This window comes from Martes martes, assembly GCF_963455335.1.
Source record: "Martes martes genome assembly, chromosome: 13".
Classification (NCBI taxonomy): domain Eukaryota; kingdom Metazoa; phylum Chordata; class Mammalia; order Carnivora; family Mustelidae; genus Martes; species Martes martes.
This window is the reverse complement of record NC_137901.1, coordinates 74,984,216-75,012,007: the sequence shown is the minus strand read 5'-3', so window position 1 is coordinate 75,012,007 and position 27,792 is coordinate 74,984,216. Positions and strand designations below refer to the sequence as shown.

General features: G+C 49.9%; 1 protein-coding gene across 2 annotated transcripts; it reads right to left on the bottom strand.

Moving 5' to 3' along the window:
- Positions 1-27,585, bottom strand: KCTD10 (potassium channel tetramerization domain containing 10). Of its 2 annotated transcripts, none has more exons than XM_080821032.1 (7): positions 27,522-27,585; positions 21,157-21,370; positions 12,050-12,219; positions 9,239-9,325; positions 8,869-8,921; positions 7,678-7,873; positions 1-2,832 (listed from the first exon to the last, which is right to left on the bottom strand). In XM_080821032.1, the coding sequence occupies exons 1-7, from the start codon at positions 27,522-27,524 to the stop codon at positions 2,608-2,610; spliced, it is 948 nt and encodes a 315-aa protein (XP_080677158.1). In that variant the 5' UTR covers positions 27,525-27,585; the 3' UTR covers positions 1-2,607. The 2 variants fall into 2 exon arrangements, with proteins under 2 accessions (XP_080677158.1, XP_080677157.1); XM_080821031.1 differs by having other exon boundaries at positions 9,239-9,328; positions 27,522-27,579.
- Positions 27,586-27,792: the final 207 nt, after the last annotated feature.

The following is a 27,792-nucleotide window of genomic DNA, read 5'->3' as shown; positions in this document are numbered from 1 at the left end:
GAAGCATTATGTAACTTTTATTTTACATGTCCACAAATGCTTGTACAACATACAGTGACTATTTCTAACATTTATAGCATTTTTTAATAGCACAAAAAGGAAAGTCAGTGACACAGAGGTGTGCTACCGTCACGCTGGGAGGAGCCCAGCTGCCACGGAGGGCTGAGCTGCTGCCACGTGGGTCCCGAGCAGCTGCTGGGGGTGGGGGGGCAGGGGAGCCCACCTACACAGAGCATGGGGTCCCTGCACCTCGGCCAGGCTGCTCATCTGCTACCTACTGTGGGGCTCGGGGTGGGGGGCAACAGAAGAGGCTACACCAGGATTGTCTTGGGCACAGCCCCCAGTCACCACAAACAAGGCCACCTTTGAAAAAACTGTTCTACTTCAACTGTAAGCTCTTACAGTGTAATAAAACTTAACTCTTTACCAAATCTTAGGCCAGTGTTTTACTTAGATGGTTCTTAAGTATAAATATGGGCCTTTGTTTGCCCCATATGCTAGCATAAAAACCAGTTCCTTGTGGAATCCATTTGCTAACAGAGCTTGGACCAGCCAACACTCGCTGTCAGCTCCTGGCTATGCAAGCTAACGGTGTTCTCATTCACCGTGGAATGTTTCAGGAACCTGTTCCAATCCCAGGAAAGCAAAGACTCAAAATTACAAGTACAAAGTTAAGGACAAGTGTAAAGACTGCCAGAAACATTAGCTCATACGGTGTAGAAGCCCAGACGCATCCGATTGTTCCACAAACTTACTCCTCACAGAAAGATTTAAAAAATTCATATCATGGCTTTTCCATTCCTACAGAAAACATCACAACTGACATTCACTTCAACTTTCTAAAAAAGTTCAACCCAAACGTCAGGGTTGGTGTTTAAAACTCAAACAGTATATAAAATATTTACAAAACAGTATTTAAGCCCCACCCCCCAGCACTTAATAAAACCCTAATGGCCTAATAGAAAGTTCCCCACACAACAGTTTAAAAGGCCTCGACCCCCATACATGATTTTTTAGGTTCAGTCAAGATTGTTTTAAAGTTTTATTGGAGGCTTTGTTGCTCGATACAAAATAAAGGCATACCACTGTCCCAAGAAGGGCAGTATGTACAAAGCCTAAGCTGTAAAAACCATTTCAAAATAGAAACTCGTTTTTTGGAATACACTGTGTCGAAGGCTGCCCATGTTAATACCTTTGGTATAAAACAGTAACATTTCCCTTGAAGAGCAGACAAATCCCATCCATCACCTAACACACGTTCACATCTCCTTGCAACTAGTCTACCTAGTCTAGTCACATGACCAGCCACATCAGTCACCACTCGCTTCTGTCCCTTCACAGGCGCGGAGGCTGGGAGGTAGGTAACCGAGAACATCCGTCCTCCACAAGCACCATGCGGACAGCCGGGCTCCAGCTCGGACCCCTGCACTCCACACAAACACATTCCCATCTACAGTCGCACACATCCCTTAAACACGAACATAAACACTTAACTGGACCCCAAAGGAGCTGCACATCCTCCAACTCTGCTCGCTGTGGCCACTCCATACCGTGTAAAACTCAGAGGCAAAGACACAGAGGGGATCTCCAGGGGAGGGCTATGTACAGCAGGTGAGCTGCCCCAAGACTGCTGGTGTGAACGGGCTTCCTGCCTGGATGCCAGGCCAGGGGACAGAGGCCAGGCCATGTCCCCTTTCTAAGCAAAGGGCGGGACTTCTACTTGAGAAAGGAAGCCCAGCTTAACAGGGAAGAAGGCCGAGGAGCCCAGGATGTATGTGAGCTCCATCTACAACCAGACCATACGGCCCTCAAGGACGGAGATGGTCAACAAGGGGGACAAGTGGAAGGGGCAGGAGGTGGGGAAGGAGCCAGGAACAGAGCCGTGCACTCCCTGCCGGGGCCAGCTCTGCCCTTAGCCAGGCGTGTGGGGTCCTAACAGGCCTGCCCCTCCAACAGGGCTGGGCACTGAGAGCTATACTCAAATAGTCAGAGGCACGAAGCCCATCGGTCCTACCTTTGCCACAAACTGCAATCATCTGCTGGTATCACAGGGGCGAAATCCGGGGGCAGAATGGAGTTCCAGCAGAGCCCCGGAGACAGCCCAGTCTAACGCATGGGAATGCAGCCAGCATGCTGGCCCAGAGGGTTCTGAAATGTGGAGCTCAGAGAAACCTGTGGTGGCCACCAACTGCAGGGTCCCTCTCAGAGCGGCCAGACTGAGCCCCAAGGGAATGCCGCCCCAAAGCCCAAACAGGGAATCACCACCCACCAAAATAAATACTGCAAACAAAATTGCTCACGTCCACTTCATACCCATTCATACTTTTCTCCGAGAGCCCAGAGAGCCTGGCTCCAAGGATTCTCAGATCCCCATGAAAGGGGGAGACCTTGGACACAGGTTGCTCAAGAACAGGGGTACATTCACCTGGGGAAAGACAGTCACCCGGTTGAGAAGTATCAAAATAATCATCTGGCTTGTTACAGAAATGGATCTCCGGACTGCAGGGGACGTGGACGGTGCCCAGGAGTCCACAGGAATCAGAGTGAAGAGCGGGGGGAGGGGGGGAGAGAGGAGGAGGAGGGAGGAGGCGGGGACGGCCAGCCGGCTCACTGGTGCAGGTGGGCCCGGTCATCTGGGCGCTTGATATGGATCCGCCGCACGCGTTCGATCCGCTCCCGCTCCCGCTCCTCGTCCTCATCCAGGTGGTGCGAGCGGCCTGCTGCCCCACCAGTGGCCTCCAGGAGCGCATTGTCAGGTCCTCGGCCGTCCTGGGCCTCGTACAACAGAATATTGAGGGTCTCCTCATAAATCCGGGCCTCTGGGAACTCCACCTGCATTTCCACAACACGAAAGTCAGGGTCGTTAGTACCACACACTCTCCACCACCGCCTCCGCTGCCACCTGCTACTTCCAGCAGAGCCGCCAGCTCAGGCCCCTGGGATTCCTTCCGAGACCACTGTTACTAGTTTTACAGTAGCTTTTATTTTCAATAGACAATCCTTACACATGGTGCTTACACAGGTAACAAAAGAGATACAGTGCATGCAAATATAGGATCGTACACCTCTATATTCCCACGCTTTTTTTTTTAAGATTTTATTTATTGGGGTGCCTGGGTGGCTCAGTGGGTTAAGCGTCTGCCTTCAGCTCAGGTCACGATGTCAGGGTCCTGGAATTGAGCCCCGCATCGGGCTCTCTGCTCAGCGGGGAACCTGCTTCCCCCTCTCTCTCTCTCTGCCTACTTGTAATCTCTCTCGCTCTGTCAAATAAATAAAATCTTTTTAAAAATATTTATTTATTTGACAGAGCGAGAGAGATCACAAGTAGGCAGAGAGGCAGGCGGGGATGGGGAAGCAGGCTCCCTGCTGAGCAGAGAGCCCAATGCGGGGCTCGATCCCAGGACCAACATCATGACCTGAGCTGAAGGCAGACACTTAACCCACTGAGCCACCCAGGCGCCCCATATTCCCACACTTTAAAATGCACAAAAGGTGGCCCATCACACACTCCTCTCACCTTTCGCTTTCCCCTAACTTGTACTTCCCTGCTATGGAAGGCTTTCCCCAACAATGTAACAATGCAGTTAACCAATTAGGTCATTTCCAACAGGTTTTGGAATAACGACAGGTTATTAATAATCACGACAGGTTTCTAATAACGACAGATCTGCATCCTTGGAGCTGCTCCACACCCATTTTTTTGAACAGGGACCAGCTGAAAAGCACATGACCCCTCCTGCTTGGTAAAGCTGTGTGTCTGCCACTTGCCCTTTGGGGTCAAGGCACTGGGAACTGGAGGAAGGCTGTCCAAGTGGGCCCCGGGCACCTGATTCACAGAGTAGAGACTTTGCTTTCAAGGGCAGAATTCTGAGGTTCCCAGAGAAATGGAGGCAGCACGGTCTCCTCTGTCCTTCCCACTGAAGCCACAAAAGCAGGAGAGCGAGTGTGCAGCAGCTGAGGACTGAGAGTCATAAATCGTGGCAGATGGGATGGGGGAAAGACCAGGGTTTGGAATAACACCGACCCAGCAAAGAGTTTACTGCCAAGAGGGAGGTCAGTGCAGCCTGCAACCCCAGAATGAGCATCGGCACAGAGAGCTCCGGGGGGCACTGGAGTCTCCCAACACCTAGAGAGTGTTCCCGGGTTTCCTCTTTTTTCTTTTCTCTATTCTCTTGCACACCCACTCCCCAAAAGTCTTGTGGCAGCAACAGCCAGAGCCCGGTGGAGTCAAAACTCTGAAGGGGAACATTCCTTTCTGATGAGGACAGCTGTGGTCTCATCAGGGTGGAGCGGATCCCTTATGTTTTTGTCTCCCTTCTCATGCCGCTGGGCTCAGGCACAGGTCAAGCCACAGGCAGTGCATGGCAGATCGGGGACCTGAAGCCCGCTTTCTGGCCAGATAACTGAAAAGGGGAGTCCCAGGGAAGCAGGAAGCACCAAAAGACAGCGAAGGACGGGTGCTCTGGAACAGCAGCTTCTTGGTTGTACGTGAACTCCTGGCCTTGAGCTCAGCTGCCAACCTGTCCCTCAACAACCCACGCAGAACTGAGCCATGAGTCAGAGCGCTGCCCTGGACACAGACCCACCCTCAGTGTGGCCCCGATGTCAGGGCTTTGAAACCTGGGCTGTCACTGGCACTGTGACCCATGGCTGGTTGAAACTTGTGGCCTGAACCCAGCTGGGTCAGCTGCGTGCTACAACAAAATAAAACAAAAAAAAAAAAAAACAACGTCTTCGTTAGGATTTAAACAGGACCTAGAGCCCTGTAACATTCGGAATATCCAGGATAGAATTCCAAAGTTCCTGGCATAATCAAGAACCAGAAAAATCTCAACTCCTGAGGGAAAACATAATCAGCAGATACCGATGCCAAGTTCAAGATGATACGAGACGTTGGAATCATCGAACAGAGACTTGAAAGCAGCTATTATAAAAAAAGTCACGATAAGGAAGGGCCAACTTCTTAAAAGCAAATGCAAACACAGGAAGTCTCAGTAAGGAGACATAACATTGAAGAAAGAAATGAAAACTGTCCAGCTGAAAAACAATAACCAAGAGCAACAAAAAAACAAAAAACCCCAATTCACTGGCAGGGTTCAACAGCACTGTGGAGATGACAGGCGAGTCTGGGTACCTGAAGACAAGAGCAACAGAAGTGATACAATCTGAGGAGAAGCAGAAAAACAGACCAGTAAGGGCCGTGGTTCTGTGCCCTATAATCACTGAGTCCCTGGTGAGTCAGAATCAAGCACCAGACAGAAAACGTGTGTATTACGTATCTACTTAAGCCTTAGTTTCGGCAAGCCATAACCTGTCCAGCTTAACTGACAGAAGACAGTTAAATGATTAAAAGAATTAGCAGAGCACCTGGAATGCTGTAGCAAGAAAGCGATACAAAAAAACCCCAACAGGAACATCTGCCCAGTTACCTGAAACAACAGAACACAGGTGTCGGCTCCTGTGAGCCAGAAGCAGCCACCTGCTCCAGTAAGGGCAACCATCCCCTGACATGCACCCCCTGGAAAGCCAGTCACGTGCTTCCCCCAGAGCAAGAAGCAGCCCAGAGCAAAGGGAGCCGTGGCTAGTGGCCCTGGCCTGCCACCCTGGGCCCTGCCTCTCACCAGTTTCAAAAACACAAGCACAGGCTTGCTCTGGAACCTGGTGGGCTCATCTAAAAATGGTGGGGATCAGACTTCGTGGTCTCTGAACCCTTTGCTCCCAGTTAAACTTGAAAATGTAAAACCAGTATTTTAAAGTTTAATCAATAAGACGATTATCCTGTTAATATCCAAGGACAAAGGCAACCCATGTATATAAAACCAAACTGACAAGATGGGGAAGCTAGTTACAGGTGGAATTCGCAGCCCCCCAAAAGTCCACAGAACAGAGATGCGCATCTTGCTAATGTGGTAAAGGGAAGCAAGCAATTCTGGTCTCCCCATGATCTTTGAAAGAAAAAGGAACCTTAGGGTTTTTCCCTTCTTGGCTCTCTTAAAACAATATATATCTTTTGGGATATATTCTAAATACCAATGATAAATGTTTTAAAAGTCTTTTTTAAAAAATGCTCAGGACTCTGGTTTCTACTTTGTGGTCTCATTTTTGCTCATTTGCCTTTTCTTCTGAGGCCAGTTCTAGAATCCCAGACAACTGTGTGCTCCTAGAGCCACAGTGATGATGGAAGGCTGACCGGTGGTCTACAGATCTGTGCGTGAAAACCCACTCAGCAGACCCTCCACGTGTCCCAGGTCATCAGAGTTCCCTTAGTAAGGTTCAGAGGAAGTGACAGTGTATCATAGGATTTTTTCTAAAAAAAGGAAGAAAACCCAGTTGCATGGCCTAAGAAGGTCAAGCCAGCAGAAGACCTGAAGGGAGTGAAGTTCAATTAAGAGCAGATCAGATCTCCAACAGCACTTTGGGGTATGATCTAGCTTCGCAGAATGGCACAGTGATAGAGGTCAAGCCTGTCGGTTTGGAGAAGATGATAGAGAAGTACATCCAGAGTCCAGATCTGTCAGGAAGTCGCGTGCTCAGAAGGAAGCCAACAAGCCTGGGAGCTAAGGAATCTCCAGCAGGCCCGTGAGGGTGGAGGGCCACTCTAGGTCAGTGGGTCAGAGGAGGGCAGAGAGATGACAGTTAAGCTGTAGGTCATGACTAGAAAGCCAAAGTCAAGATCTTAAAGGCATCATGGTTCCTCTGATGATTGAGATGGGATGGCACCACGCTGGCGGGAAATGGTGGTATGTGGACAGTGAGGAACAGCATAGGCTGTGTCCCGTCACTGACAGGAGATAATGCTGGTGGCGTGGTGACAGTGGTATGAGGAATGGTATGAGGACACCATCTGAATCCACTTTTTTTTTTTTTAAGATTTTACTTATTTATTTGACAGAGAGAGACACAGTGAGAGAGGGAACACAAGCAGGGGGAGTGGGAGAGGGAGAAGCAGGCTTCCCATTGGGCAGGGAGCCCGATGCGGGGCTCCATCCCAGGACCCTAGGGTCATGACCAGAGCCAAGGGCAGACACTTAACGACTGAGCCACCCAGGCACCCCTTTTTTTTTTCCCTTTAAGGTTTTATTTTTAAGTTACCTCTACACCCACCGTGGGACTGCAACTCGCGACCCAGAGGTCAGGAGTTGCACACTCCGCTGACAGAGCCAGCCAGGCACTGTTCTGACTCTGCATTTATGGCAAAGACACTGAGGTGCATGCAGCACGACTGTCCCTATTTGCTAACGGTCAGAAAGGAAAATGCCATTTTGTTTCTCCAAGACCTACACGTGACTGTCTCCAGAGTCCCGAAGATGGTGAGTATTTTCACAGTGAGCAATCACGTGTCAATAAAAGTTTTTTTTTTTTTTTAAGATTTTATTTATTTGACAGACAGAGATCACAAGTAGGCAGACAGGCAGGCAGAGAGAGAGTGGGGTGGGGGGTAGGAAGCAGGCTCCCTGCTGAGCAGAGAGCCCGATGCGGGGCTTGATCCCAGGACTCTGGGATCATGACCTGAACCGAAGGAAGAGTCTTTAACCCACTGAGCCACCCAGGTGCCCCTAAGGAAAGCATTTTTAAAGCCTGTCCGTCTTTACGTTTGTTTTGCTCCAGGGGAAAGGGGAACGGTTCCAGTACGCACTGCAGACTAGCCACCCAGAGCCGTGCCCTCAGAGCTCTTACCTTGGTCTGCTTCTTCTCAGTGGCGTAGACGATGGAGGTGCAGCAGACCTCGGCAATCTTGCGGCCCTGCCCGTAAAAGGACCAGCAGCAGATTTCGTCCCCAATGACGTCCTTTATGAACAGGACCCTTCCATTAAAGCGCAGAGAGAGCTTATCAAAGAGCTCGATGTTTTTCAACATATTGTCATCAGAATTGCTGCAAAAGAGCATTTGAGAAGGTGAGCGCCAGCTGGTCCTGACTGCGGGTGAGTGTCTCCGCACCCCAGGCTGGGGCGGCCACCGTGCTGTGGCCGGGGAAGAAATGGGAGCGACTCGGGGCCTGTGGGCACAGGCAGCAGGTCAGAGCGTGGAGCCCCGCGAGGCGAGCCCCAGGACTGAGGGAATGCAAATGCCCAAGGAAGACTTTTCATCTTGGGTCCATTCTTGGGTCTTGAAGAACCTCATTAAACCCCCTACAGCTGAAACCACATGGTCCTGAGAGCCAGAAAACATTCTAGAAACCTGTATATATTGCTGGTGGGAATGTAAAATGGTGCAGCTGCTTTGGGTAAACAGCTGGGCAGGTCTAATGACTAAATCTAGAGTTACCAATGCACCCAGCAATTCCACTCCTAGGTACCCCCAAGAGAAATAAAAACCTTCATTTTTACTGTAAATAAACGTGCATACGGATGTTCACAGCAGTATCCGCAATGGCCCCAAGGTGGAAACCCTGACTGTGCCTCCACTGACGAACAGATCAACAAATGCAGAGAAGAGCCACACGCTGGGGTCTGACTCAGCCCTAAAAGGGGACGAGGTATTAACACACACGCCCCAACGAGGATGAACCCTGACAACATGATGCTAAGTGAAGAAAGCCAGTCGGGGGTAAGGGGGCTAGCGGTGGAGGGGAACGAAGAGTGACTGCTGATGGGTTTCTTTGGAGGGGATGAAAATGCTCACCAAGCAGGCACATGGTAACAGCTGAACAACTCTGTAAATACACTAAAACCCACTGAATTATATACTTTAAAAGGGCAGCCTTTGTGGTATGTATGAATTCAATCTCACATCTATCACCTGTCACCCTGGGCATCCTCAAGCAGGGGAGAGCCGTCCTCCCTGCAGGAGAACAGGAGGGGCCAGGCCTGGCCCATGTGAGCAAGGCTCTCCTAGCAAACGCGGTGGCCCATCCCGCCTCCACCTTACCTGGTGTACGAGTATTTGTTGTTACTTCGGTTGTAGAGCAGCTTCACGGCTGGCTGAGCATGTTTATGAAAAAGAAAGGGAAGAGTCACTTGGGGTGGAGGTGCTGTGGGCTTCCCACGGGGCTAGGCCCTGCCACCAGGTCAAGGGGGCGGCCGGGCATAGCTGGCAGATTGTGGGAGGGGGTGGGCAGGGGTGCAGAGGGCGACTGCGGGACCTGTGGCTGGGGGCGGGAGGTCGACACAAGATGAACTGCGGTTCCATTCTTTATCCCTGCTCAGGCCTTGCTCAGGCACCTCGACAGGTTTCTATTTCAAACCTTATTCATCATTTGGGGAGGCAAAAAAAGGCCACAAGGGTGCCTCCAACATACCTTATTTGAAGTCGCTATAAGTTTCTGCTCTTCCTTGGATGAGGTGATGACAGGAACTTTGCAGAAAGGCTCGTAAGTATCTTTGTTCTGCTGGAACAAAACATGCTTTCAGCCTAGGAGGCCTGCCCAGCATCGGGTTATTTAAGCTGGTCTGCTGGGCAAAGAGAGTTCTGGCGAGGAAAGATGAGGCCGCCAGCGCTGGGAAGAGAGGAGGACTCTTACCACCAGTGATTTCAGGGAAGGGACGGCCAAGAGTCAGGTTCTTTGGCCAGGGCGCTCAGTAAACCCTAACAACAATGACACACTTCCCCAGCCGAGGGAGTCACTTACAAATAAACTCTAAACGTGGCAGATGAAATATGATTGGATTGAAGCACCCCACTGTTACAACTATAGAAGAACTTAAAAACTCTGAGCCTATAAGGAGAAAAAAATGGGAGAAATGAGGTCTACAGACAAAGACATCAAAAATCTCAGACTGGGAAGGATGATGGATAACTGAGGGGAAAGCGAATGCCGCAACTTAAGTCCACAGATGGGAAAGAATCCTGGAGGTTTTCAAAGAACAGTTCTGAAGGCTGGTTGGCAGAGGGCAAGGGCAGAGGATTGCTAGTCAGTAGGCAGAAGCACCACTGAGAGCTGACCCTGCCACGCGTATCCCCTTCCCCAGGCAGGACAAAGGTTTGCTTTCCTAGAGTGGTTTGTACAGATGACAGGGCTGAGCTGCTCTTCTGAAAACAGGGGGATTCAGTGAATGGTCCACACACTATAAATGGTGGGGCCCCCAGCAACCAGCCCCTTCTATTCAGATCCCAGAAGGCAGCCAGTCTGGCTTACCCCTACCAGGCAAGAGAGTGCAAGATTTCTCCACAGGAATGTGATCTGTCCAGGAAGAGGCTTACAGATTCTGACACTGGGGGTTCCCACTGACTTATCATCTACCACTAAAGCCCAATGGACAACAAGGCTCACCCACGCACATACAGCTTTTCAGAACCTTACTCTTAAATTTTAAAAGACCAAAGATTATCAGATTATATGTGGAAAGCCTTTCAACATGAGACTGAAACCAAAATAAAGAAGAAAGTGGAATGAGTCATGACAAGGGCAGCAGAAAGAAAACTTCAAGACAGGAGAGCAGACACTGAATCCTATGAAACAAGAGCAGTGTTCTATATAAAAAAGAACACTCAGAGAACACGAAAAGGCTCTTGGAAATTAGAAATATGATAGCAGAAATGAAAAGTTCAAAAGAAGGGTTGAAAAGATAAAACTAAAGAAAACCTCTGAGAAAGTAGAACAGGAAGATAAAAGCAACAGAAGCTGAGAGGAGGTCAGTCCTGGACGTCTGATCTTAAACTAACAGAAACTACAGAATGGGAACCCAGAAAGCTTGTTTCTAACACAAAGAAGAAACAAAGATTCACTCGTCTGTCTGAACACGCCAGTAAGAGATTGCCCTTTCTGACCACTTAGGGATAAATTTGGTCTATGCATTTAGAAAATCAAGCATACAAAACAACGAGGCAATCACTAACTCTAGCAAACTGAAAAGTTGCACAATGAAGAAAATTTTCACTGTATACTTTGTGACTCAACTGTTAACAATATTAAGACATCACAATGTCAACTCTGAATACTGACTTAACCAAAGCTGTAAACACTATATTGGGAAAAGAAGAGAAATAACATGTGTACATGTTTGGTAGTGGTTGGGCTGGTGGTACTGCATGAGCTAAATTTTTATTTTCTACACACCAGAGCATAATGTTGAAAACTGAAATGTCAACGAACAGGCGTATAAGAAATATGAAAGTAAACAACTGTTGAAAGAATTGACAGAGGAGGGACGCCTGGATGGCTTAGTCGGGTAAGTGTCCACCTCTTGGTTTCAACTCAGATCATGATCTCAGGGATGTAAGATCGAGCCCCACGTCGGGCTTTGCACTCGGCGTAGAGTCTGCTTGAGAGTCTCCCTCTCCCTCACCCCACCCCCTCAAATAAACAAATACAATCTTAAACAAACAAACAAAAAAAAAGAATAACAGAGATGTACATACATTACTTCAACAAACAAAAAGGAAATAAAAATACTAAAGTAAAGGCTATAGCATACAGTCGGATTTACAATGACTTCAGATTTTCAGGGCAGAGGTGGTATGCGGAAATAACGGTTCCTCAAGGAGCTAGGCAGTAAAGGTACTGCTCCAGTGGAGGGCCAGCCAAACATGTGGCCTGAGGGAGGCACAGACAAGAGCCTCCCATATACAGATTCAATTTCTATGAAGACCAAAAGGGATTCTTATGAGTCCAGGCCATGTTGGAACTTTGCTTTATAAATAAATGGCTGCTGGCTGTGGGCTATGTCCAGGAGCACTTTGCTTTTATAGGGATTCTGCTATCACCAGACTTGATCCCAATGGTTCTGCTGAGAAGTGAGGGGTGTCTGAGTCTGCAAAGGTTACATGAGACTCGAAACAAGGACTGATGGGATGAGAATAGGTCCTGAGATGCATCCAGAACGCGGATTAGGTTTTATACCACATGCTGAAGGGTTTCAATGTACACAGGAGATGAGCCAATGCCATGGCAACTAAAAGCCAGAGGGTAGTTAGGTGGCCTAAGCATTATAGGGAAGCCTCTAAGGGGTCACTGACCAAAGGAGAAAGAAGCTCTTGGCTCTTGGGTTATTTGTAAACTCTCACATCTCAGTGAGGAAGGAACTGCCCTCATTTCGTGGAGAAGGAAAATGAGGAAAGCAGGTGGGCCTGGTACCTCCCCACTCATATGGGGAAAAAGGGTGATACCTACTTGTAAGGCTGCCTGGCATTCTTCCACCAGGCCCTGGACCAGGTAGTACTTGGCTTCCGCCAGCAGCTCCTCAATCTCCCGACGGCTCTCAGGCAAGGGGACCGCCCCATCACGAAGGTAGTTGAGTATCGTACCAAAGTGCTTCCCACACCGGTCAATAAGGATCCAGCCTGCGGTGGAAGGAGGAGAAAGAGGGGGCCTAGTTACACGGGCGCTCCTCTCCTGGGAGGTGCTGAAGACAAATGGGGTCTCTGGGGCTCCCTCCACCATCCAGGAAGAGCAGGACCACGGAGAGGGCAGCAGCTCCACCTGCCTCACTATCAGCAAAAGGCTGATCTGTCTGGGAAGCACTGGAATGATCTGCAGGGCCTGCTGCCTGGAGACAACCACAGCCATGGACTCACTTGGTCTCAGGCTCTCTCGGATGCCAGGACCGCTGGGGCCTCAGAGAATGTTTCTAAAATATCCTCAAAAATCCCTTAGCCAGGGGCGCCTGGGCTCAGTGGGTTAAAGGCTCTGCCTTCAGCTTAGGTCATGATCCCAGGGTCCTGTCTCTCTGCCTACTTGTGATCTCTGTCAAATAAATAAATAAGATCTAAAAAAAAGAGAAAAATCCCTTAGCCTCCCGAGAGTGCACCACACCTGGATAAAATGGGTCAAATGACCACAACTCGATGATGGTGGGGAAAGCCGGAGGTAAAAATATCTACTCTCTCTCTTTCTGTGATGCTTTTTTCAGATTCTCAAATAACAGAGCCATTTCTAAGGAAGCAGAGACTGCAACCTCTGGCCCCCAGGGGGGATCCCCAACACTCACCACTACCACCTCAGGATGTTCCTTCCTTAACTCCCCCAAATAAGCACTTACTGGCTAGTGACAGTGACTGCAGAGAAGACGGTGAACCAGACAGACTTTGTTTCAGGCAGTTCAGTCTAGCATGGGGAGATGGAACTTGCTTTCATTAATTATGGGAAAATGTGCCAACTGCTGACCAGAACCAAGCCCCATGAGATACTCCTGGGGGTGGGGACCAGGAAGCCAAGCCCTTCAGCTTCTTGATGACCTCTCCAATCTGGGGACTGGCCTGCTATACCTCCACTAGGGATCCCCAGGTTTTCACAATTCCTCTTCAGAAATGCAAATATATGGTGGGGGCGGGGAGGGTTGTTTCTTGCAGAAAGAAACAATGCTTAAACCTGGGAAGTGGAGGGACAAGAGGAGGGGATGAAACGAAGACCTGCCTTGACAGAGGACAGAAGGCTCTGAAAGAAGCCAGGTTGTAGAGAAGTCCCACCTCCCCCAGGCCAGCAGGGTAAGCCCAGCAAGGGGCTTCCCCAGGTCTCTTGTCCCCCATTACAGGTGAGAGGACACCAAGGCACAGGGCGGTTAGGTTTAAACAGGAATCTGTAATTTTTATGCCCACTTTCCTCCACTGTTGCTCAGTTTGGGAGAAGAGGCCCACACTTCCACTCTTAATACCACGGCACCCTGCCCCGAGTCCTCTGCAGACCCCCAGGCCTCACTGAGACACAAAAGCCAAGAGCAGCAAAGATACCTCTTTCATATCCAGAGTCACAAGTCCACCCACCATCCCCTTCCCAAATCCAGCCCTGCCAAGTATGCTCTCAGGGTTAGAGGCACTGTATCTATTCGGCATTTGCAACAATCCCTAGGAGAGTTTTGTAAGAAGGCCTTTTCCATACTCCTGTTCTATAAACTCCTCAGCCCGTGGCTCCTGGACCTTTGGTTAAAGGTCTGGTCTTATCCCTCTAGAGGCTTTCGCTTGGTACTGCCCCACAGTTATGGTTTTCTGACTATAGAGGGAAAAGTAATTCCCAGTGTGGCAAACACAATGAAGTCGTGTGGCCCGGAGTGAAACCCTGGTTTCAAGAAAGGAAGAGGCCTTCACAGGTGTGGTAAATCACATCACCATGACAGTGACTGCTAGACCTCATCCCCCTGAAGTATGGACGTGCATACAGCTCAGATGCCTAAGGGGGCCTGGGCCCAGGAGATGACCAGATAGCATGTGCCCTGCCCCCTGGGGACAGGAGATGGAGAGGCTCTTCTCACTCCAGCCAAGAACAGCCAAGCAGGAAGGTGGGCCTAGGGCTGCGTGTGCCTCGGATATTCCAGGGGAAGGTAGAAATGCAGATTTCTCCGTGAAACCTCTTGATTTTTAAACAGTGGTAAACCAAGAGGTCATTAATGAGCTCTAGGGCAAGGAAAACCTATCTGCAGGTTGCACAAGGCCTGCAGGCTAGCATTCTGCGGCCTCTCCGCTAACCCTGTATCAAGTGATTTCCTGCCAATGAGCGGACAAGGTGTAGAAGGACCATAGTATCTTCCCAACAGTTCTTTCAGAAGGAGGCTAAGTGCCCTGCACTGTCCACAGATGACAACAGAGTCTCAGAGAGGTTTAGGGACATTCCCAAGTCAGGGAGACAGGACAAGACCACAAGAAGCAAGTAAGAAACTCACAGGAAAGCTCCTTCCACCAGAACTGAGTAGAGCCTCAGTATTCAAAGAAATGGCAACCACTTCACTCAGCAGCTCTGGGAAGAAACTGTCCACGTTTCTGCCTTTGATGCATGGACAACTTAGCTGCTCTGAACGAGCAGGGGCCCCTGAAATCAATTATCCAACTGACAGTCCAGAGTTTCCATAAACGAACAGGCAGACCGTGACACTGGGCTCCAGCTCAAGAATGCTGTCAGGAAATGCTTGTGGTGAAGGAATCATACTTTGGACAAATAAGGGCAAAGGAGCCGGCTGTACTCGCCATGAGGTTTCAATTAGCATTCTGATTTTAAAATATGTTAGCTGCTTTCGAAGCTGGAATCTACCCCTTTGAAACAGCTTGAATGCCTAGTGTGTAGAAAAGCAAATGGAAGTTAAGCAGCACCTTGCTTGCGGGGAGTCTGTCCAGCTGCCGGGGAGCATGGCGGCTATTGAAGAAGGCTACACCCATCAGGGCAGCCTGGCAGCCGGCAGCCCATCCGGCAAGGCTGCAGAGCAGAATAGGCAGGCACAGATCCAGAGGCTGTGGAATGGTCTGGGAGACAGAACCCAGACCAGCGGTCAAGGGCAAGGGCCTGTGTTGGAAATCCAGTTGTGCCGCCTACTTGCTGGATGACATGGGTATTGCACCAAACCTCTCTGTCCCCCAGCTCCCTCTCCTAAATCTGGTCCCCCTCAGGGCTGGCACAAAGGTACGATGAGAGAATGCACAGGGTAACACGTAGCATAATGGCATCACTCAAATGAGGTCTTGGACAATGAGCCCTCCCCGCATCTCTTCATCATCCCTGGAGAAGAGAGCGGCAGCAGTGTCCAGAGGAGGCTCATTCCAGCCCTCATGAAAGTCCCCGTGGCTTTCAGGATATCCTGGAGAAGGCTTCTCTCAGGACCAGGGACTGGGCGACAAGGCTTGCCCCCTCCCAGCCCCAACTGCATGCCGTGAACTTCTCCTTTCTCCTTTCCCTGCCCCCACCTCCAGGGGCGGGATGGCGTTGGGGCGGGGGGAGACAGGACACAGGGCACGGGGCAGACTTCACTGACCTCTCCTTAGCACTGTAAGGTTTTTATACTCTCTGTGGTTCCCAAACTTGTCTATCTGTAAGTCACCTGAGGTGCTTGTTACAAATTCAGATTCCAGGAAGCTGCGGGGCAGGGCCTCTCAGCCTCAGCACTACTGACATTTTGGACCAGATAATTTTTTGTCATGGAGGGACTGTCCTCTGCCTTGTGGGGTATGAAGCAGCATCCCTGGCCACTACCCATTAGGTGCCAGGAGCATTCCCACCCCTAAACTGTGACAACCAGAAGGGTCTCTGGATATTGCCCAATGTCCCCTGGAGGTCAAAATCATTCCTGGTTGAGCACCAGTAGGGTAGATCAAAGACCTACATGTAAAAAAAAAAAAGAAAGAAAGAAAAAGAAAACTTTGAAGTATCAAAAAAAAAAAACAGAAAAACAAACAAACAAAAAAACCCCATCATGAGAAAAGCTGTAACAAGTCAGACTGGGAGAAAATATGTATAAAATCACAAACAAATGGATCCAGAATACTTTCATAAAGCAGTAAGAAAAAAAAAAAAAGGAAAATGTGTATATAAGATGCAATCAGGCAGCTAAATGATAAAATGCAAATGACAAAAAGCTGCTCAATAAGCTAGAAACTAGGAAATGTTAAGTAAAACCTGAGTATCAGATCATAATCAGCAGACTGGCAATAATCAAGAGGTCTGTGCCTAGGGTTGGCACAAACTGGGACGGTGCGGAGTTTGTAAGTCAGCACAATAGCTAATATCAACCGAGCCACAGATGCTAGCCCAGATTCCCCTCCTGGGAGTCAACTCCAGGACAGACCTCAACACTGCAGCCCCTGAGGTGGCTGGGTCCACAGTCTCTTCATTTACCAGAACAGAAACAGGACTTTCTGTGTGTGCCATGATGCGGCAAAGGCTGGGAAGCTCTGTTCCAGGGACACTCACACATGCCAGGGAGTGTTCAAGGTGATATTCCACATGGTGAACACTGGAAGCAACTGAAACAACCCTTACCAGAATATGCATCCATAAACTACAGTACATTCCCCAAATGGAACACTAACACGAATGTCTGAACTAGAGCTATGTATTAGTCACGACTCAATCTAACAACCATAATGCTAAGAAAGCAAAGAAGCTACAGACAATGTTAACACCATCTATATAACGTGGGAAAACACACCAACAATACATTGTTTAGGGACAGAAACAGTGCAGCAAAAGTAATTCCCGGACAGATACTCATCAGTGGTTTTTACCACTGGATGCACATTAGAATCCCCTACAGAGCTCCTCGAAGTGCTAACAGCCAGCGCATGGCGGGGGGGGGGGGGGGGGGTGTTCTTGAGGGGAGAACCCAGGCCTGAGGCTTTAGCCCCCAGGTGAGTGACTGTACTATAGAAGTAGAAATTCACCTCCTGAGTCCAAGGTCAGGCAAGTGGTTACCTCTGGAAGGGAGAGAGGCAAATGAAAAAGGTGAAGAGAGGCCCCATTAACCCAGGTAAATGTTTTATTCCTTGTCTGAGTGGGGGTGATGTGGAGAACGAAGTCAAAAGAAATGCAGAAAAAATTAAATCTCCTCACAACTTGCAGTCCATTGACAAGATGACCTGAGACAGGCACAGTGACCTTTCTCCCGGAACCCATCTGCCTCGGTGTTAACACTTCGATGGGGGCAAAAAGCCTGATTAGCCTATCTCTGGGATCCTGAAAGTCTTAACATGCAAAAATCCCTTTGGAAAGTTCCTTTACCCCTACCCGCCCCAAATGCATGTTGCCAATCATCCTCTAAACATAAGGCCCACTGAAATACATCTTTTTTAAATTTTATATATTTATTTATTTATTTATTCAACAGGTAGAAATCACAAGTAGGCAGAGAGGCAGGCAGAGAAAGAGAGGAGGAAGCAGGCTCCCTGCTGAGCAGAGAGCCTGATGTGGGGATGTGGGGCTCGATCCCAGGACCCTGAGATCACGATCTGAGCCTAAGGCAGAGGCTCAACCCACTGAGCCACCCATGTGCCCCGGAAATACATCTTAAAGGTCTCATGACTAAGGGTTTACTAGACAGTAGTAAATGACCTTATCCGAACAGCAGCTAGCCCCTAAGGTCCTGGAAACCTGACTTCCAAATCCCTTTGAGACTCAGGCTACCCCTAACCGCCCCCCCACTTGAAAGTATACAACCAGCCATTCCTCAGGACCTCAGTGCAGCTCTTCCTGCTCACGGGGCCTGTCCCTGACAACGCGCATTAATAAAAACCACCTTTTTTGCACCAAAGATGCCTCAGGAATTCTTTCTTGACCATTTGCTCCTCGGTCCCAACATTTCACGTCAGGGGCATGATGGAGTTTGTTTTATTAATCAAATTTTGAAAGTTCTCAATGTATTCAGAATTTTATGGAAGAGTGCATTCTAATTTAAGCAGGAGGCATGGAGATCTCAGGGAAACTACCAGGTATGACGGTTTTCCCACATACGACAACTGATTTCCCCACTGGTTTTCAGGGGAATGTGTGCTGATAATAAGATGAATGATTCCCTTCTTTAATCTGGTTCACATACTCCCTCATTCCAGAAACATTAGCAAGACCAGAAACCACTGTGGAGGGGGGAAGTGGGAAGGAAAGCTCTGTATGAAGGAACAGGGTTATGAAACAGGCAACCACAGGTGAGTACAGAGGCAGAACTCTTGTTAGGAGAGGTGCCACATCCACCCACGGTGACAAGGCATCAGGTAAAAATGCCAGTACTGGAAGAGCTGTGCCTCTCTGGGGAGGAGTCTGGAAAGCCATCCTTTGGGGGCAAGATAGAACTGCAGAGCACTCACCCCCAAGGGCAAGGCGGGCCCCTTCTCCCCTGGGCACTGCCAAGACCTGCTTCTCCAGCCCCTCACAGCACTCCTCCCTCCCCCTGGACACACCCCACCCAGGCAGGCCGCAGCAGGAGTGAGCAGTCCCCACAGACCAAGTCTCCCGACTGTCATGAGCTCCACCAAGAGCCTTCCACTGTTCATGTCCTCACTTAGTCCCGTCACAACCCTGGAAAGCAATACCCCTCACAACTTTGAAAAGTGGAAACAAGCTCAGAGAAAGTCACCCACCCTCCGTTCTATTACCAGAAAATGCCAGATGAGTCTACATCAGCCCAATGCCACATACACAGCAGCTGTGACTGTAACCCTGGGACAGAGCCTGGGCCCAGATCCACTCACTGCAAACTGCCCTGTTCAGGAACCGAACACACGCAGTACAAATCGCCAACAGGCAGGAAGGCACGGGGCACAAGGGAGAGTCCATCACCCACCCTGGGGCCCAGGTCCTCTCCTCGGGCACGCTTCAGGGGTTTCCAGCAGCTCAGTACCTCGATGTTCCATGCCCTCGGAGCTCCCTGTCCCCAATTCCTCAGCCAGCAGGACACGCTCCTGCACCCACTCGCCTCACGGAGTTGCACTTGCTGCGTGGGCCTGTGTGTGGCAAACCTCACTGCAGCTGACAGGCTTCCCGCCCGAAGCCCTGGGTGCAGCTGCAAGATGTGGGACGTTCAGGTTAATCTGTAGACCCAAGGGTATACCTGGGCCAACATTCGGGCCACCGGTCAGGCTGTGCGGTGTACTCACCAGGGCCAGCAGGATGGCGCTGCCCGGCTCAGGGTAGGCCGAAGACCAGACACAAAGCTGGCGATGACCCAGAAGGCTGCTGCGCTCAGGCAACCTGGCCAGGGGGCTGGGCCCTCGGTGAACCAAGGCCAGCCCAGACTATGAGCCAGCAAGCCCTGAGCTCAGTGGCTCTTTTTTTTTTTTTTGGAAGTCCCATAGCCTTCGACAATGATCTCTCACTTATTGAAAGGTAGCAACAAACAGTACCACCCCTGGAAGGGTGAAGTTGAGGAGTGAAAAACAGTGAGATGTCACACAGTGAGCATCTCGTGCAGCAGGTGGAGGGCTGGATGGAGCTCGAGCTCTAGCGGAGCCCCACGAAAATGTCCAGGGTCGGAGTGCCAAAGGCAGCCCTGCTTCCCCCGGAGGCGCCGGGGTGTCCAGGAAGCACCAGGGCCAGTGCAACCTCCGGCAGCTGATCAGAAGCCCAAGCAGGAGCCCGGGGAGCACCCCTGTGTCTCTCCCACTGTGGGATGGATGAGCCTGAGCACCGGCTTGTTCCCGGTGTGGCATTACACGGGCAAGGAGATGAGGCTCCAACTTAGCTTCCAATGCGACTCTGCTGCTTTTCCTGAGCCCCACCAGAGACTGGGGAGGGCGGAAGAAAAGCTACAACAATCCTGGGTTCTCAGATAAGGTCTGTTTCCTTCTGCAGCTGGGGCGCTATTGTCTCCGTCTCTACAAATACTCCCTGGGCAATACTGGGTGTGGCTCTGCAAAGGGGATCCTCCCACTCATAAAAAGCTCTGTGCTCTCTGGGTGAGACACAGAAGGAAGCTCTGGGGCTCCAACCTCATGTACCTGATGCTTGGCCAGAACCCCGAGTTTCCCTGGAAGCCCAGGGAAGCAGAACCTCAAGCCCCACAGCCCAGCCTTCTCTAGGACACCAAGGGAAACACGCTAACTAGCGCACAGCTCAAGCTTCAGGTCCCCAATCCCACCTACCTGTAACAAAACTCACCCACCCTCCCAGAAACCAATGTCCCAGGGAAGGCACAGGCATTAGCACAGCAGCTGACCTCAGAAACAGGTAAGGCAGGGTCCAGCCAGGCTGCGTTCTGGCCAGATCTTACGCAATCTCAGGCCAAAGAAGCGAAGGATGGTGCCATCCTTAAACCCCACGTGACCTGCCCCGTAAACCCAGCCAGGCAAGACTGTTCCCCTTGCCAGGTGCTCTTGGATTGTTCCAGGTAGGGAGCAAGATCACTTTAAAGAATTCTTCACCTTTCACGAACATGACTTGCCATGAGGAGAAAGGAAAGAAAAACACGGACTGAATGTACGTATTTGGAATACTGCGCACCAACAGCCCCATGAGGCAGGTATCACTACACCCACGTCACCTGGCTGGCATCACCAGCTACTACACAAGAAGCCATGACTCAAGTCCAGATCTTGAGTCTCTGTCAGGCCCCCATCCCGGGAGGACAAGGGTCCAAGAAAACATTCACGTCTCTCCCTCACTCGAGCTTCACTCCGAAGTTACAGAATCACTGCTGAGAACTGGCAGGGGACCGACCAGGGCAGCTCACCCAGCCACCATTTCAGAGCTGAGGCCTGGACTTTCTCAAAGTCACACGGCCTACCGACAACTGGGTCAGGACTATGAGTCCCCGCCCAGGTGACTCCCTACCCAGGTGACTCCAACTCCTCTTCATATCTCAGCTCATCTGTGACTTCCTCAGGGAAATCCTCCTTTACAACACCCCCCACCCCCGACTAGATCTGGTCTCCCGGGGACTCACTGTCGAGGCTCCCCGCACTCTGAGACAACACGGAGCACAGCTGGAAATCTGTAGCTGTGTGGACAATTGCCCCTGTGCCGCTAGCCTTCTGAACCAGAAGGAAGCCCTCGGGGCCACAAGCCCATCCCCAGAGCCCGGAGGGTGGGCTTACCTTCGCTGTCCGTGAGCACTTCCATGCGCCCGCTGAACATGGCTTTCAGCATGGTGTCCTGCTTGGTCAGCGTCTGCATGGTGGTGTAGTAGAGCGCCCCCCCCACATTCAGCTTCACGTACTTGGAGCTGGGGCTCGTGCCCTTGAAGGAAGTGGTGCGGGTAGCAGCTGCTGGCACCGCTGAACTCACCACACTTTCTCCTGACATCTCTTCCTGCCAGTGGAGAAGACACGGGGTCACCAGAGTCACGGCGCCAGGCCTGCTTTACCTCTTACAGCCTCTGGGCTGAATCTGGCTTCCAGACGGGTTTTGCTTGGCCCAGGTCTATACCGCATTTAAATCTTAAAGGTGGCTCCCAAGGTTGACGACACGGGAGAGTTCACCAAAAAACCCCTGGATTTCTGGCTCCTCTTAAAATCAGAGGCCAGGGGAGCCTGGGTGGCTCAGTGGGTTAAAGCTTCTGCCTTCGGCTCAGGTCATGTTCCCAGGGTCCTGGGATCGAGCCTGATGGGCTCTCTGCTCAGCAGGGAGCCTGCTTCCTCCTCTCTCTCTCACTCTGCCTACTTGCGATCTCTGTCAAATAAATAAATAAAGTCTCAAAAAAAAAAAAAAAATCAGAGGCCAACTGGGCCCCCAGACTCCCACAACTGGTGGGAACTGGGGTACTGGGTGCCCCAAACCCCACCTGGATAGCCTCATATACTGACCTCCCCTGCTGACCCTGTGAGTGCAAGTTTATCACTTGATCTTGTGTCCTGACAACTTCCTTTCTGCCTGTTCCCCACATGCCAACACCCTGTACACATCCTAAAGCAGTTTCCAGCATTGCCCAGGTCTCTCCCGGTTTCCTTATTGTCACACTCAACCTCTGAACTGCAGATGAAATCAGATTTTATGAATTGAGTGCGATCCCAACTACCACTCCTAATCCTTCCTGTCAGGAGGAAAAAGTGTTTCTCAGGACTACATGACAGACATTAAAAACCCTTGGAAGCAAGTTACTGCAAAATTAGAGACTTCCTGTACTAGCGCCGCCCCGAACAGCAAGACTGGACGACAGTCTCCTTAATGGCACTGCCAGCTTGTGTCCCTCTCAAAGAAATGGACATACCATCTGATTTAAGCAGGCCTATGAAAGGAGGCTGGTACTCAACGAGAACATTTGTTTAACAGGTAAGGGTCTATGGCTGGAGAAGATGTCTGAGAGTGGGATGAATCTCTATGAATCTGGGGCACAGCACAGAGGAAGTGGCCCCTGATAGCCAGGACCTGGGCCACCACTCATCTCTGGGCCTTCATGTTTCCACCAAACAGGGACGATTCATACGGCACGTCATGATCTGACAAGGCCACTCAGTAGCTGATGGGCCAAGACATAAACAAGACTATCCTGTAATTAAGTCTGAACACAGACAAAAACAAGAACATTGCCTGAAACAGAAAAAGTGACCAAACCTTGCCATATCCCAACTAATGTGACTCCCTGCTGCTTCTTTACCAGTTAGAGCTCTAGCCCCATTCCATTCCTCCCCACCTTCAACACAGGAATTACTAAGGCCCCAGCCAAGAATTAACCCTCCTTCCTGACAGCATTCAATACAGAGCAAAGCCCCACTTCCCTGAATCCTTCCCCACAATCACCCAAGGCAAGCCCCAATCTCCTTTCTGAAATGTTCAGTGGTTCTCCCTCATTGTCCCAAATAAACCCCACTTAGACTATAGGCATGCCCCTGTGGGGGGTTGACAGGACAAAGCTTCAAAAAACAATACCCTGATCCTGAAAAAGGATTGTTTTTTAGATTCTTTATGCCTTTCTATCTTTTCAGGATCTCCCACAATTAACATATATTACATTTATAATGGGAAAAACACAACTGTTGTTTTTCAACGGGAGAAGGGACTACTGGTGAGTGGCAACCTGCATCTACTGATCAGTAATAGCACAGGCAAGGGCCATCACTCTCAACCGCCATCCACCCAAAAAGAGTGGCCCGGAGATCACCCACTGGGGGACTCCAGTTGGGGCCCTGGAGGCACAGGAAGATGGGCTCCTGGAAAGAAAAGTGTTTTTTCAAGAAAGTGTTCTTGCTTTATCACTTGGTGTCTCTAGGGCCTAATGCCACAAATAAAGAGAAAGCAGTGACCCCTCCCTTCCAGCTTTCCTTTGAAATCAGTCCTCAGAAACCCTACACTAAAGGTTATCACCAACACTTCCCCCAGAAATACTCTGTCCACGGGAAGATAGAAGTAACTGGGGACAAGAAAGAGTTTCTTAAAACTCTGAAGACTTAGGGGAGGTGGGGGAGGGTGAAGGCCTACCGGTGTGGGGTTTGGGGGTTTTTCAGTTAGGGAAAATTGCTCCAAAATGGGAATACTTTTTAAAGCACCCTTTCAGATCTAAATTCACACAAAAATAATGTGTTTTAGGAAATAGTCTAGCGTTTTATAACGCACCTAAGAAATAAACAAATTAAAGTATACTTCAATGTACTTTTACTTTCCCCAATACCTTTTTGAAAGATTATTTGCACACAGGAAAGTACATTTTAAGTGCACGGTTTGAGGAGTTTTGGTCAGTATATGTATCCGTTCAGCCACCACTCAGATCAAAATAGAGAACATTTTCATGGTTCCAGAAAAGCCCTTCCATGCCCCCCCCACGCCCTTCCCGCCCCCACCCAGTAGGTACCAGTTTTCATCTCTACCATCACACACAACTTTTAAAATCCAAACAATGCTGGAACGCAGCTACTGTTATTTCCAACTAGTAGATTGGAACAGCAGGCGCATCCCAGAGAAGTTCAGTCACTTCCCAAAGTGCCCTGGTACTGGAGCTGGGTCAGTGACAGAGCAAGGATGTGGGCAAGTCCCAGCTGGCCTTGGGCCCATGATTTTTATCAACATTCGTGCCTGAAATATAAAGTGCTGGAACATATACATTGAGGAGGGAGTGCCCCACCCTCCCTTCTTTACCAAGTACAAAAAAGATAGGAGGCAATGTGTGGCTAAGGACTTGGGTTTTGAAGTCAGACCTGAATTTAAGGGCCCAGCCCTGCCATTTGGTTGACCAGTTGTGGGAGCCTGGGCGAGTCATCTGAGTCTTGTCCCGTCTATCAGACAGAGACAACAGCAGTGTCTCCCTCCCAGGATGGCCGTGGGGGACGATGCCACAAAGCACTCAGAGCAGCCGCTGGCTCAGAGCAGATAGTGCAACACCAAAGACTCACACTATGATTATTTGAGAATGCGCTGAGACTCCAATTATCTTCTCTCTGAAGACCATTTCCGTCTCTACCAGAACCCCACCTGAATCACTAAGAGATAAAGGCAGAAACCATCTGGATCTAGGCTGAGACTCCAGAATAGACAAAGAAAGCTCTGAACCTTTCCAGAGCCCACCCTTCCAAAGTCAGTCACCTCAATTCGGGAATGGCCCTTGGATAAAAGGTTCTGACTGTTCGTGTCCCTGAGCCCGCACGACACGGGAGCTAAGGACACAAAGCAGCAGACAATAAGCCTCTTCCAGCAAATCTCTTTAGAGAGGACTCCTCAGTCATTGCTACTGGGATCCTCCTTTTCCACTTGTTTCAAAGATTTGATTTCATCATTAATGAGGTTGGGGAGGTGAGGCAGGGGAGAGCAAAAGTGGTTATAAGAAACAAACACGGCATTAATTGGTATTGGTTACCAATTCCATTCAATCAGAAGAGTTTAATCCAGTTAGATCTCTCCTGAGTATCCTGTTGCAGATTCTCAACAGTAGCTCTCCCCTTACAAAAAATACTGACATCAGGGTCCTATCCGTGTAAATTCTGATGTTAACTGGTCTGGGAATACGGCCTGGGCAACAGAATTTTTTTAAACCTCCCTAGGTGATTCCAGTGTGCAGCCAAGATTGCAACCCACCACTCTAAATAGTTCCGTACACCTGTTAATTTCATCCTCTGGGCGAAGGCCCCCTCTTGTTCTATTCGCCCAGTGAATTCCTGACCGCACGCAAAAATAAACCAAAGCATCATGTACAAAACCCAGCCCCTATCTCACAGCTTCAGACCCACAGACAGGAAGCAACTGTATACAGGCTTAAAAAATAAAAATCAGGCCAAGGAGGAAAAGTGTTGACCTGAAAAGAGGCTCGAGCAAATACAATAGAAGAAGGCACCAATTCCTTCACCCTTGCTCGTTTTTTATACAGCTCTCGGTGCAACTGTCTCTCTTGTGTGTTGGGGGGAGATGTGCATGAGGAAGGTTTGATCAAAAGTCTGAGGAACCTCGAGTAGTCTCAGTTCCACCACTTCCTGTGCGAGGTTCAGACAAGCGTTTTAACTGAGTCTCAGTTTCCTTTCTTGTAAAATGAACGTAAAAAGCCATAATCTTCATAATAACCTTCAGGGAATGAATGTTAAAGTACTTGGCACCTGGCCCTTAGTGAACCTCAAACTTCCTTAAGACCAGAGGTCCCAGCCCAGGCTGTATTACAATCACCTGGGTGCTTATAGGCCAATTCATTAGAATTGGGGGTGGGGAGGGCAGGTCAGCAGTATTTAAAAAGGTCTTCAGGGGGGCGCCTGCGTGGCTCAGTGGGTTAAAGGCTCAGGCCATGATCCCAGGGTCCTGGAATCGAGCCCCAAATCGGGCTCTCTGCTTGGTAGGGAGCCCGCTTCTCTCTCTCTGCCTGCCTCTCTGCCTACTTGTGATCTCTGTCAAATAAATACTATTATGAATAAAATTGTTCTCTTAATTTCAAAAAAAAAAAAAAAAAAAAACAACAACACTCTTCAGGCGATCTAAGGTGCAGCCCCAGCTAAATGCCACAGAGTGAAGGTGCTTTTTTAACCAGCTTCATCAAAGAGCCAAGGCCTTTTTGCTAATTATAAAACTTCCCCAAACTAAGGGCATTTCTACAACTAAGGAAAGTCTGCTGTTACATTTCAACCAAACTGCAGCACATCAGCCGCATAACTGTAGGATTATTTTGCACCCAAAACTTGCTTATAGGGCACCTACTGTTATTTCCAAGTGTCCTGCTAAATTATCTTCTCTCCCTCTGTGTATCATGCAACCTATTGGCCTCTTTCTCCCAGAGATCCCTTGAAGAAGACATAATCATCAATCCCACTTTTTAGGGGAGAAAACTGAAGAATCAGAACTACAAGTGTCCTCGGGACTCAGGCCCCTTTCATTACAAAGCCCAAATCAAGAAATCATTAATCTCCTGCAGGGCGTGTTAAAACAGATGGAGGGAACCGACCTGCAGACTGATCAAGTAATCAGTGGGAGGGCTTGAAAATTTGGCCATTTCTAACAAGTTCCCAGGTGATGCTGCTGCTACTGCTGGTCTGGGGAGCAGTGTGAAAACCACACTGGTTTAACGCCTCCTTCTCCTCAGGTGGTCCTTATCTTGCATAAAATGGAGCAAAGTCAGATACAGGTTGGCTAAGTTTTCTCAGCAGTGTCCTTGAAACTGATCTTCTCTAAATACGGTGTTTTCCAGGAAAGACACGAGGCAAAGAAGTAAAAGAGCAAGGTGGAACTAAGGCGGAACTTTGGTCATTCCCACCCAGGGCCAAAGGGCGATTTAATGTACAGACCCTTAAAGGATCACAATCAAACAGAACTCTTCCCACAGCTGGGTGACAGCATAGGACCCATTCCCAACTCCTTAGGTGTGGCCACTTCGGGCTCCAACGGAAGTGACTAGATAGGTACCAAGGCACCAGCTAAGGGCGCTGGACTCCGTGGTGACGGTAGCCTGACTTCAAGCCCCTGGCATCCCTCTAGGAACCGGATGCACATCTGCCCTCCAGCTCCCTCTATTTCTCCCCCTAGCCGCCCCCCACCCCGCGCCCTTATGTTTAGAAGCACCTGGAAGTCCTTTCTCCACTTTCCTGAAACCCAGAGACTGCAGTCACAACTTCCAAAAAAACCCAAACGCTCCGCCCCAAGGAATCTCACGTCGCTCTGTCACAACCTAACTGTTCTCTTTCGCAACACCCTCCATCCTCACTCTCCACCCCAATGTCCATCTTCGACGACCCCTCTTTGTTCTCTTCACAATCACCAATCCCATTTCCAATGAGCACTCGACTCAGAGACACCCCCCCAACTCACCCACACACACATCTACTCCCCCAAGACCAAACGCTCTTTCCCGATCCCCAACAGCCAAGGACCACCCCCCAAATTATCCACCGAAACCCTTCCCCCACCCCCGGCCTCGCCCCCCCCAAACCCCAACCACCTCTCCCCTTTCGCGACAGCCCCTCATCGCAACTCCCCCCAACCCTCGGCCCCTTCTCTACTCTGCCTCTGCCGGGCTCTCCCGGCCACCCAGTCTCCCGTTGGTAGGCAACGCCCTCCCTACCATGAAAAGTCGGAGGACGCAGGAGTCTCCAAAACCGGACTGAGAGAGGCAGGAAACACCCAGCTGGCGCAAGCCGGGGGGAGAGGCGGGGCCGGGGCGGGAACTTCCGCTGCCGCAGCCCGCTTCCGCCCCGCAGAGGGTTCCTTCTTAAAGGGTCCGTCGTGACCCTGCACATCGGCTGCGTTCCCCCTAGTCTCTGTGGCTGGAGTGGATTGAATCTCGGCTGGATCAAGCATTAACCCGCTCTTGAATGGTCCGCCTCTTTTCACCT